Genomic DNA, 12,473 nt, shown 5'->3' on the forward strand with positions numbered 1-12,473 from the left:
CTTCTAGATGAGGTTTCTCGGCACTAATCGTCATGTGATGCTTGATGTTGAACATCATGAATTGCAGCTGGTAGGAAAGTATCAGGTCCAAAATGCACCCTTATGTGGAGCATCTATATGGACCCTCGCCGAAGAAAGCAATGCCTCCTTGATGACTTTGTGAGAGTAGGATAGGTAGTCATCACCAAGGGAGCCTCGGGCCTGGATAAAGCTAAGTAAGCCCTTTCTAAAATTAATTTTATGGCCAATGAGGCGTAAATGACTAAATTTCAGGAGGAAATATGAGAAATTAGAAATACGCATGCAATACGATTGCAATTTGAAAGATGTTTGAATCTGGTCACTTAAACCATATTTTGTTTATCTGGATAGAATTCAGTGTTTAGAAACAATAATTTGTGCTAAGCATTAAAGTGAACATGTCATGACACATTCACTAAATCTGAAATAAAAGGTATATGAAGTGATTTGAAGTAATCATGGTGGTGGAAGTCTGTAAGTGTTTATGTTTGAAATCCTGTACATTCAGAGATATTTGTATTTTTGTGCATGCAGGGGGCTTGTTATATCCCAGGCACATGTGACATTGACAGCTGGCAACAGTCATAATATTCTTCTAATGCAAGGGGAAGGTCGCTTCCCCCTCCCTACCTTCCTCCGTTGCTTGTATTTTCTTTTTAATATTTATTTCATTAAAATACTCCCCTAAAATCCCTCCACACTCTCTCTATGAGAAAACTGTGATTGGACGGCACAGGGCTCCCTGTTGACGTCAGATGGAGGAAGGAGATTAGCGCCGGGAGCTTTACCCTGCGCTGGATTACAGGCAAATTTTAACTTTGTGTTTTTTAAGGGGTGGACCTTTTAGCAATGATCAATAGGGCATTCTAACCTTGAATATGCAACTGTAGCAAAAGGCAGGAGTTACCCTTTAAGTAAAGTGTATGTGTTCAGTAAAAATAATAGACATGTTAGCAATTAATTTTAGTTCTGCAGCTTTCCCGTTATTATTTTTTTTTTTTTATTGGACCGAACCGCTCGGTATTCATAACAACATATCAATTGAACTCATTCTTATGGTAAAAACCCCCTCTGACAATTTATTCCCCACATGGCCTCCGGGAGGCTATTCTGACATCTTGCAAACAAATTCAAGCAGAAACTGTCCAAAAAGTCACAAGTTCAATGGATGCAAGACTTGTGAAGCTGCCATCAAATAAGGGGTCCTATGTTAAAATGTAACGTGACCTGTTAAAATGTTTAAAAAGTAAAAATGTTGCTATAAGTTTGATTGAAATAGCTTTTGATTTCAGTAAATTTGCTGCAAACACAACAAATGACAATTTTCAGTTCTTTACAACCTATAAAGTGTTTTGAAAGTTACTGTGCGTAATAATTTGGAACAGTGCATTGTAAGTTTTTTTGTTGTTTTTTTTTTAAATACTGTTATCATTAGGAGGTTTGTTCAATAAAATTTGAATTGTACTCTTAATAGTTGATAACATGAGAATTATGCTGACTGTTATTTACATCAATTATTTAGGTAAATGAGAAAAATATAATTTGCATAATAAATTGGAACAGGGTGTATTCTCCACATGGCTTAACTTTAACCCACATGGTGCTTTTTGTGAATACAGGGTTCCTACAAATGTAGTCCATGCAAAGCAGGGAAAGGGGGTCAGAACACAGTCTGCAAAACTGAAAAAAGGTGTCCAAATGGAGAGATAAGCAAGTGTCATGAAAAAGCTGAATGTATCATCGAACGAGATGGATCAATAGCATGTGTGGTAAGATTATATTTCTTATTTAACAAAGCATGGTGCTTTCTTTAATGTCAAGGAGTGATGTTATGGTATCAGAAGAGTATGGATTTATCCATTTTGAAGATAATAAATCCTTATGATTGACAGAAACAAGAAGGTCATTCATAAACATCTAGTTTATAGATATCCTGTCCCTGCAGGCTGAGCACTGTAAACAAAGCATTTTCAGAGAAATGGCAGTGTTTCAGATGGCCACTAGAGGTTCTTCCTAGTCTCTGCAGCACTGGCGTTCAGCATCTCCACGCTCTGCTTGGACTTTTCCCATAGAGATGCACTGATTCAATGTATCTCTATAAGGAGATGCTGATTGGCGCAGTGCAATGTTTTTTCACGCATGCGCGATAGCCTCCCTTTATATGGAAAATAATTAGATTGACTGAGATCGTCAAGATTATTGATCTCAGCCATGGAGGTGGAGCCAGGCAGGGCCAGCTGCGGCTAGACCGGCACTAGAGCAAAGGTGAGTAAAATCACCTTTCCCATGCAATCAGAGGAGGGCCGATCACCTAAATAGTTAGTTAAACACTAAAGTGACAGGAATACATGTTTGTATTTAAAATCCTTTAAAATCCTTTAAATGCTCCTTTAAAATCAGTCTATCTTACTTCCAAATCCTATAAAAAAATAATGGCCTGTATATTTATCAAACACAGTAAAGGGTTACTTCAAGCACACTGAACATGGATTTGAAGTGGTGGCTGGAATCTCTATGTGCAGTATTTTGCTATGAAACTCTGAACAAACAGAGTTTCACCTCTCTGATGTTGGAACTCCACCTTTGGCATTGTCATTGGGGTGTCATCCCTAGACAACTTGAGTTCCAGGCTAGGTAATTTAAATTCTGTGCAACTTTCATTGCACAAAATGACAGTCACTGAAGTTGTTATGGTACCATGAGTTACCTGGCACAGGCTTACCATTAGAAGTTAAACCATTCATGCAGGATCAGATTAAGAGCCCATTGGGTCTGGTGCTGATAATTATGATGGGCCCAATTACAGAATCTTATCGACCAAAAACTCTAAAACAGACATCATACCTCCCAAGCATCATGAATCTGATGGAGATGGTGCTGGAGGGAAACTTATAGGATGCAGCTATAAGAAAACACCTGTGCTAATCTCTCTCTAATTTATGCTTTTATCTTTCAAGTAAATCCATACCCCCCTAACAGCACTGTCCAGTGAAGCAGAAAGTCAATTAGCGGGGTAAAAGGGTGTGCCACTGACGCATATCACGTAACCAAAACTGCTGAAAGAGGCGAACATGCCCAAAGAATGGGAAGGCCATCCTTGCATGAATGCATGCCAGGCTTTGTCAATCATGCAGGCTGGCCAATTAACGGCATTCTATGCAGACAGCACCCTGAGCTTGGCATAAATGCATCTAATTATGCTCTCGCTCCACTCTTTCTAAGGACTGTCCCCTAGCAATCACACGTCCACTCATCTCCTTACCTTCTTACTCGCAGGTAGAAGCTACTGGTATATAGTCTGAGACAGAGAAAAGGTGTATGTAGTGAGTGTAGAAGAAAGAGTACATGCGACAGTGTTAGAGAGACCCAAGTCAGCTTAAACGTAACTAATTTCATTGTCAGCAAGTCCACACAAGTTTTGTTCCCAAACATCCTCCTTCAATTTCCATTTTACTTAATCAAGAGTAGTTAGGGTTGTCACCTTTTTTGGAAAAAAAATACCAGCCTTGCTAATTTGCTAAATTGATTATGTATGTGTGACATCACAATATGTAAATCACAAGTGACATAAGAGAAAATTAAGTAAAATCATCCAAAAACTTGGTTTGATACTGCTGTATATATGGATTGCTCCCAGTGTCTCCTTATCTTCCAGTGTCCCTATGTTTCACAGTGTCCCCTAGTGTCCACATGTCGCCCAGTGTCCCCATGTCTCCCAGTGTCCCCATGTCTCAGAGTCCGCTAGTGACTGTGTCCCCAGGTCTCCCAGTGTCCCCTATGCATCACAGTGTCCCTATGCATCACAGTGTCTTAGTGCCCCATGTCTCCCCATCTCTCTCAGTGTGCCCTAGTGTCTCAGTGTCCCCATGTCACCCAGTGTCCCCATGTCACAAGGACACTAGGGGACACTGAGAGACATGGGGACACTGAGACACTAAGGGACACTGGGAGACCTAGGGACACTGAGAAACTTGGGGACACTGAGACACTAGGGGACACTGAGAGAGATGGGGAGACTAGGGACACTGAGACACCAGGGACACTGGGAGGCATGGGGACACTGTGTCCCTAGTGTCTCAGTGCCCCTTTGTCTCCCAGTGTCTCCAAGTGTCTCAGTGTCCCCATGTCTCCCAGTGCCCCTACTGTCTCGTGTTCCCATGTTTCCATGTCCCCATGTGTCTTAGTGTCTCCAGGTCTCCCAGAGTCCCCTAATGTCCTTGTCCTCTTATCCCTCACTTACCTGAACTTTAGGCTGTATCTGCAGGCTGGGAGCTGCTGTCTGGTATCTCTGTGCTGTACAGCTGCCTCCCTGCAGATCAGTGAGTAGAGAGAGGCAGGGATATGCTGTAAGTTCCTAACCCTGTCTTTCTCCACACACAGTGAGTAATCTCTGTTTATACTAAGAAAAATACTGGCATTTGTATTGCCGTTATTACTGCAATACCGGCACTGGCCAAGCAGCCTCAAATACCGGCCATGCAAGGAAAATACCCTAAAAGTAATTTGTAAAGAAAGAAAAAAAAGTACTAAATGTTTTTTGTTTTTTTAAATCAATGGGTCTTTCCATGGGTATGTGCCTGAAGCTGCAGCTTCACCAGCCACTATTTTAATCCTGCCCTGCATTCATGAATGGTTTAACCCCAAAGTTCCATATCCAGTGCCCGATTGCTCAGACCCTTGTCCTTGCACTGCTTAGAATCTTACATTTTATGTGTGAAATCTGACAGACGCCAATCAGCAGCTCCCCATTCACAAAATGGCTTGAGTTACATATGTTTTTTTCTCAAGCTGTTGTAAATAGGGAGCTACTTATTGGCTTATAGCATCAGCTAACGCTCTCAACCTATCAGCAGTGCCCCTGGTCAGGCTTCCTCTCACAATTCTGATCAACAAGAGGACAGGGGTAAGAATGATTGGGTGATGGATACTGGACTTTCGGGTTAAATCATTCGTGAATGGTTTAATCCCTCAAGTTAAGCTGGTGAAAGAGTCCTCCTGGTACCATAGCAACTTCATTTCCCTGAAGTTGTTATGGTGCCCAGAATGTTCATAGGAGTGAGGCCAATAAAATACATTCCAATTAATAATATACCAAAAGCAGGTCACATGCAAACCCTGGTTAAAACAATAAAAAAACAACAACAACTTAGATGCAATATTGTAAAGACACAAACTTTCATTTTTAATGATAATGTGCAAACTGAAAGGAATGTCATGAATTATTTTTCTTTTCTTTACAGTGTGCAGTAGGATGGGCAGGAAATGGCATAATCTGCGCAAAGGATACAGACATTGATGGATTCCCGGATGAAAAGCTTAGATGTTCTGATTTGAGATGTAAAAAGGTAAGAAAGTAAAGCCTTTGATTACATCATGACAAATTGCATGCTATGCAAACAAAGGAACGATTGCACTTAGAAGTCACTACTCTACAATGAATAGATTTTCTTCAATGACTTATTACTGTCACAAAGGACTTCTGAATCTGAATAAGTATCTACAATGTTATTTACATATCATTTGTTTTATATTCACAATATGCATTCCTTCTTGAAGCATAAACACATATATCCCTGGCGTATTCAATCCCAAGCACAAAAAGCACAAAAGCAACTTGGCAATGGCTCCTGTTCTGTAGCAGTATTTGAAAAGTGCAGTCCACAATCTCCACCCAAACACCTAATCCCCCTGGAGCAATCTATTAAAACGAATGTGCAGAATCGGTTAGCCACTGTGTTCCTGCTTTTACATCAATAGATGGTTCAACAAAAAAAAAAAAATAAGATTTTTTGTTCATTTCTGTTTAAAGCTTTAGTTGTGCAAGCAGCATATTTCACTCATTCTTTCCTGTAAACCTCTACTGAAAAAAAGTACCTGGTTTTAGATTTAAAATGAAAAGTTGCGTTTGCAAAAAAAATATATGTTTAGGCAATTGTGACTATGTTTCAAGAAATAAATGATTGATTTCAAGGGGTTTGAATACTTTCCCAAGACACTGCAGATATATATCTTGCTAATTTGGCAGTCTGGTAGGGAAAGGGCTACTAATCTATCATTTATACAGCAATAAACGTGTAGAATACCTCTTTAATCATTTGCTATATCTCAGCTCTGGTTTGTCTCCCTGTAAATGTCATTGTACAGTGATGTTGAATGTTTGTAATGTCTACCCTTGTATTTGTGAGTATGTTCTATTCTGTATAAATCTTTGATATTTCTGAATCTATAATGCTCTGATGCAAATATTATTTCTGGCCTTTTAAGGACAACTGTGTAACAGTCCCAAATTCAGGCCAGGAAGATGCAGATAAGGATGGCATAGGAGATGCATGTGATGATGACGCAGACGGAGATGGTATTGCCAATTTGCAGGTTTGAATGTTTTTGATATCCGAGTACTTTTTATTTCTAGTAACACAAGCTACTTAAAGAGACACTATAGTCACCCAGACCACTTCAGCTCAATGAGGTGGTCTGGGTGCCAGGTCCCTCTAGGGTTAACCCTGCCTGATGTAAACATAGCAGTTTCAGAGAAACTGCTATGTTTACATTTGGGGTTAAGCCAGCCTCTAGTGGCTGTCTTCCGGACAGCCACTAGAGGCGCGTCTGCGACGCCGGAGGCATTTAATGCCTCCATTACGCAGAGTGTCCATAGGACGCTGACGTCAGACGGGGGAGCTGAAGTCGTTGGGGGAGGAGAGGTAAGGGAGCCCAGCGGTGGAAGAAGGTGAGTAACTGAAGGGGTTTTAACCTTCAGCACCACGGGAGGGGGACCCTGAGGGTGGGGGCACCCTCAGGGTACTATAGTGTCAGGAAAACCGATTTGTTCTCCTGACACTATAGTGATCCTTTAATCAAGCTTTTCAGTATAGTATTGTTTTTGCTTTTCAAAACATTACTTCCACAAAGTAGTCAGAGTCATATGAATGGACAAAATGTTTTTAGATTTCAAACATATGATTAAAGCAATTAAACTAAATATCAATCCATGTGACTCAGAATGGGATGTAAAGGATATAACTTTTAATCATCCCATAGTATTCTTTTTGTTTGAATAACTACTGTTATTATACACAGGCTGATCTTGCATCATTATGTGATAAACACACGGATGTCCCCATGGTGTATGTTAACCTATCCCTTCTCCCATCTTGATAACTGCTAACTTGAAAATGGATATATTGAGTGCATTAACATTAACCAATGTAAGCCAAACAACAATAGTTATTTTAATTCAATAACAAAAAATGGCTCACACAACTCAAGACAAGAGCAGATAACATGAGTTTTTGTAATTTATAAAAAAAAAAGTTAGATTCATAGAACAACATAGTCAAAGCTAGAAAGAAAAACATGCAGGTCTTTCCAGGAGAAGGATCCTCCAACAGTCACAGAGGCCAAAGATGGTGATGCCGTTTAAAACCTTATTCTTTAACTTTTGAAGATGAATGTAGGGATACCCTCTATATTCAGCCAGCCTTGGGAGGATTGAAAGAGACATCTCAGCAAGAAATTCACATAAACAAATTAATGTGAGAATCAACAGTCTACGGTGGACTCAGAAGTATCCAAGCACTACACATGGAACTTAAAATGTCAACATCCTTAAAAATGTTAGATAGCAGACATACCAAAATGTAAGGGGCTACGGAGACACTGTGAACTTGGACTCTTCTCTTTGATCCTGTGACATACGCAAACCTAGTATGATGGTGTTTCATAAATGAGGTGTCTATAAGCAGCACAAGGTCCCAGGTGTTATGTTGTTGTTGGATTTCAGAAGTTACAAGGACACAGTGATAGCTACACAGTGGTAACTGCTTTTCAGCACCTTTAAAAGAGACCATCTTTATCTCAAGCTTTAAGGACTCTAACAGCTGAGAAACAATGATGTCCGTACATCATTGTTTTTTGAATGCCCTCTACCAGCTATAGGAACTGATACACCATATAAATGGGACACTCAAAATATGACTTAAGTTTAGGAGTCTGGAGACTGTGACCTGAACAAGCCAACGACTAACAACATTAATTTTTTTTTTTACCATTCATTAGCTTAAATTTTATTGTGCCACTGCAATTTTGTACATCCCAATTTGCACTAGTAACATACAAAGCCCCTTGCATGTTTTCTATAAGCCTAGATAACTATGTATAGTTAACTATTCTTACAAGGAATTTACCTATATTATGTTGTTTCAATTTGCCCTCTTGCACTGGTATATAATCCTGGTACCTTAAAATCTATACTATTAAACAACTTTGTTTTTAGTTAGATCATATCTCCCATTGTTTTGTATTGCTCAATATTTGATAGGATGTGTGAATAATTCACTGATGTGAGAATATGTTTCTTTCTGCAGGATAACTGTGTGTACGTGCCCAATGTGGACCAGAAAAATACAGACCAAGATAACTTTGGAGATGCTTGTGATAATTGCCGCAATGTGAAGAATGATGATCAGAGAGACACTGACAGGGATGGGAAAGGAGATGTCTGTGATGATGACATGGATGGCGATAGTAAGTTTCCATACAATTTATATGTTTATATGTACATAACGTGTTATAAATCTATTTTATTTTATTTTTTTTTACCTGTAACTCGTGGAGCACTTCTAATACAGCCAAGGAGCCCATCAAAATGTTCTTGATATAATTATAAATTATAGAAGCTCATGTTGTAGAATTTGATGAAAGTCAATAGGCCTCAGCCATACCGGACTACAAAACATGGCTGTGAAATATTTTAGTGTTGGAAAAGGGTTGAATAAACATATTAACTTTACTGCAAACAAATTGAGGTCAGAATACGTATGAATTAATTGTATTTATTCTAAAAGACTTGCTGCACCAGTACATGGAATTTTAGTGCTCTACGAAAGCTTTTATTTTGGTAACTCCAATCCTTCTCTATAATCTTTTGTACTTAGCAACAGTGCTGTGATGATGTACACGAATGTATCAGATTCTTAGTTATAAAGGAGGTAAAGTGTTCTAGAATGTACGAAATTAACAAATCTGCATAATTAGTGCTAACACTGATAAATGCACCATTTGCAGAAATAAAAAATACAGCAGACAATTGCAAGAAAGTCCCCAATCCTGATCAGAAGGACAGTGATGGTGATGGAGTGGGAGATGTATGTGACAGCTGTCCCAACATTAAGAACCCAGACCAAGTAAGAGGAAATGGAGGAATGATAATAGTTATATTTTGAACAGTGAACATAGCATATGTTTTAACACATGAGTTTAAAGGGATGCTATATGAAAAGGTTAATATATCATAGCACCAAAACAACTTTAGTTTAATCAATCATTTTGTTTATGAAGCCCTAGCCACAACCCCTGCATTTAACTCACGCAGCCTTCCTAAACACTTCCTGTAAAGTGAGATCTAAGGTTTAAACTTTCTCTATTTCACAGTCTGTTTAATTTTGAAATTCTTATCTTGAGCTTTGCTACTAGCCGGCAAGACATTGAAACATAGAAACATAGAATGTGACGGCAGATAAGAACCATTCGGCCCATCTAGTCTGCCCAGTTTTCTAAATACTTTCATTAGTCCCTGGCCTTATCTTATAGTTAGGATAGCCTTATGCCTATCCCACGCATGCTTAAACTCCTTTACTGTGTTAACCTCTACCACTTCAGCTGGAAGGCTATTCCATGCATCCACTACCCTCTCAGTAAAGTAATACTTCCTGATATTATTTTTAAACCTTTGTCCCTCTAATTTAAGACTATGTCCTCTTGTTGTGGTAGTTTTTCTTCTTTTAAATATAGTCTCCTCCTTTACTGTGTTGATTCCCTTTATGTATTTAAATGTTTCTATCATATCCCCCCTGTCTCGTCTTTCCTCCATGCTATACATGTTAAGATCCTTTAACCTTTCCTGGTAAGTTTTATCCTGCAATCCATGAACCAGTTTAGTAGCCCTTCTTTGAACTCTCTCTAAGGTATCAATATCCTTCTGAAGATAGGGTCTCCAGTACTGTGTACAGTACTCCAAGTGAGGTCTCACCAGTGTTCTGTACAATGGCATGAGCACTTCCCTCTTTCTACTGCTAATACCTCTCCCTATACAACCAAGCATTCTGCTAGCATTTCCTGCTGCTCTATTACATTGTCTGCCTACCTTTAAGTCATCAGAAATAATCACCCCTAAATCCCTTTCCTCAGATGTTGAGGTTAGGACTCTATCAAATATTCTGTACTCTGCCCTTGGGTTTTTACGTCCAAGATGCATTATCTTGCACTTATCCACATTAAATGTCAGTTGCCACAACTCTGACCATTTTTCTAGTTTACCTAAATCATTTTCCATTTGGCTTATCCCTCCTGGAACATCAACCCTGTTACATATCTTAGTATCATCCGCAAAAAGACACACCTTACCATCAAGACCTTCTGCAATATCACTAATAAAAATATTAAAGAGAATGGGTCCAAGTACAGATCCCTGAGGTACCCCACTGGTGACAAGCCCAAGCTTCGAATATACTCCATTGACTACAACCCTCTGTTGCCTGTCACTCAGCCACTGCCTTACCCATTCAACAATATTGGAATCCAAACTCAAAGATTGTAGTTTGTTGATAAGCCTTCTATGTGCAACAGTGTCAAAAGCCTTACTGAAATCTAGGTAAGCAATGTCTACTGCACCACCCTGATCTATAATTTTAGTTACCCAATCAAAAAAATCAATAAGATTAGTTTGGCATGATCTCACTGAAGTAAACCCATGTTGTCTCTGATCTTGAAATCCATGTGTTTTTAGATGTTCAACAATCCTATCCTTTAACATGGTTTCCATCACTTTCCCCACTACTGAAGTTAGGCTTACTGGCCTATAGTTGCCCGACTCCTCCCTATTACCTTTCTTGTGAATGGGCACAACATTCGCTAACTTCCAATCTTCTGGGACTACTCCTGTTATCAATGATTGGTTAAATAAATCTGTTAATGGTTTTGCTAGTACACCACTAAGCTCTTTTAATAGCTTTGGGTGTATTCCATCAGGTCCCATTGACTTATTTGTCTTTACTTTTGACATTTGAAATAGAACCTCTTCCTCTGTAAACTCACGTGTAATAAATTACTCATTTATCCTTTTTCTTAACTGAGGTCCCTTTCCTTCATTTTCATCTGTAAATACCGAACAAAAATATTCATTGAGGCAGTCAGCTAGACCTTTATCCTCATCTACATACCTTCCTTCTTTTGTTTTTAATCTAACTAATCCTTGTTTTACTTTTCTTTTCTCATTTATGTATCTAAAAAAGGTTTTGTCCCCCTTTTTTACTGACTGTGCTATTTTCTCTTCTGTGTGTGATTTGGAAGCTCTTATAACTTGCTTAGCCTCTTTCTGCCTAATCTTATAGGTCATTCTGTCTTCCTCACTCTGGTTTTTTTTTTATAATTACTAAATGCTAACTTTTTGTTTTTTACTATTTTGGCTACATCTGTGGAGTACCACAGTGGTTTCTTGAATTTTTTGCTTTTACTGACAAGCCTAATGCAATTTTCTGTTGCCTTCAGTAGTGCAACTTTTAAATAATCCCATTTCTTTTGGACTCCATTTAAATTGCTCCAGTCTGATAATGACTCCTTTACACATATTCTAATTTTGGAAAAGTCTGTTTTTCTAAAGTCTAAAACTTTTGTTTTTGTGTGGTGTGACTCAGTCACTGTTCTTATATTAAACCACACTGACTGATGATCACTGGATCCTAAACTTTCACCTACAGTAATATCTGATACCAAATCTCCATTTGTTAACACTAAATCTAGTATGGCCTCTTTACGAGTTGGCTCCTCAATGACTTGTTTTAGAGACAATCCCAGTAGGGAGTTTAGAATATGTGTGCTCCTGGCACAAGTAGCTTTTTTTGTTTTCCAATTTATATCAGGAAGATTAAAGTCACCCATGATGATAACTTCCCCCTTCATTGTCATTTTAGCTATTTCTTCAACTAGTAGATGATCTAACTCTTCAATTTGTCCTGGGGGCCTATAAATCACACCTACACAAGTTACTGTGTGATTACCAAATTCTAACGTAACCCAAACTGACTCTATGTTCGCCTCACTAACCTTTATTAAGCTAGATTTTATGCTATTCTTTACATACAGGGCCACCCCTCCCCCTTTCTTGCCTTCCCTGTCTTTTCTATATAAAGAGTACCCTGGTATTGCTATGTCCCAGTAATTTTTCTCATTATACCATGTCTCAGTAACAGCGACTAAATCTACACTATCAGTTGCCATTATTGCCACAAGTTCATGGATCTTATTCCCTAAACTGCGAGCATTTGTAGACATGACTCTAAGCTTATCATTTTTTAACACACTTGCTACAGGCACCTTCTGTCCTTGTTTTGGGGGACAATTGGATTGATGTTTTATCACCCTTTTGCCCCCCCCCCCTTCTAGTTTAAATACATCCT

At 38.8% G+C, this 12,473-nt stretch overlaps 1 protein-coding gene across 2 annotated transcripts in view; it reads left to right on the plus strand.

Moving 5' to 3' along the window:
* COMP (cartilage oligomeric matrix protein) overlaps nucleotides 1-12,473 on the plus strand; it is a 77,542-nt gene that overhangs the window by 49,080 nt on the left and 15,989 nt on the right. For both annotated transcript variants that reach the window (XM_063455398.1, XM_063455399.1), the window contains exons 7-11: nucleotides 1,641-1,790; nucleotides 5,262-5,366; nucleotides 6,286-6,393; nucleotides 8,385-8,544; nucleotides 9,085-9,203. In XM_063455398.1, coding sequence (XP_063311468.1) covers nucleotides 1,641-1,790; nucleotides 5,262-5,366; nucleotides 6,286-6,393; nucleotides 8,385-8,544; nucleotides 9,085-9,203 — 642 coding nt within the window. The remainder of the gene's footprint in view (nucleotides 1-1,640; nucleotides 1,791-5,261; nucleotides 5,367-6,285; nucleotides 6,394-8,384; nucleotides 8,545-9,084; nucleotides 9,204-12,473) is intronic.

This window comes from Pelobates fuscus, chromosome 5 (genome assembly GCF_036172605.1).
Source record: "Pelobates fuscus isolate aPelFus1 chromosome 5, aPelFus1.pri, whole genome shotgun sequence".
In the NCBI taxonomy this organism is placed as follows: Eukaryota; Metazoa; Chordata; class Amphibia; order Anura; family Pelobatidae; genus Pelobates; species Pelobates fuscus.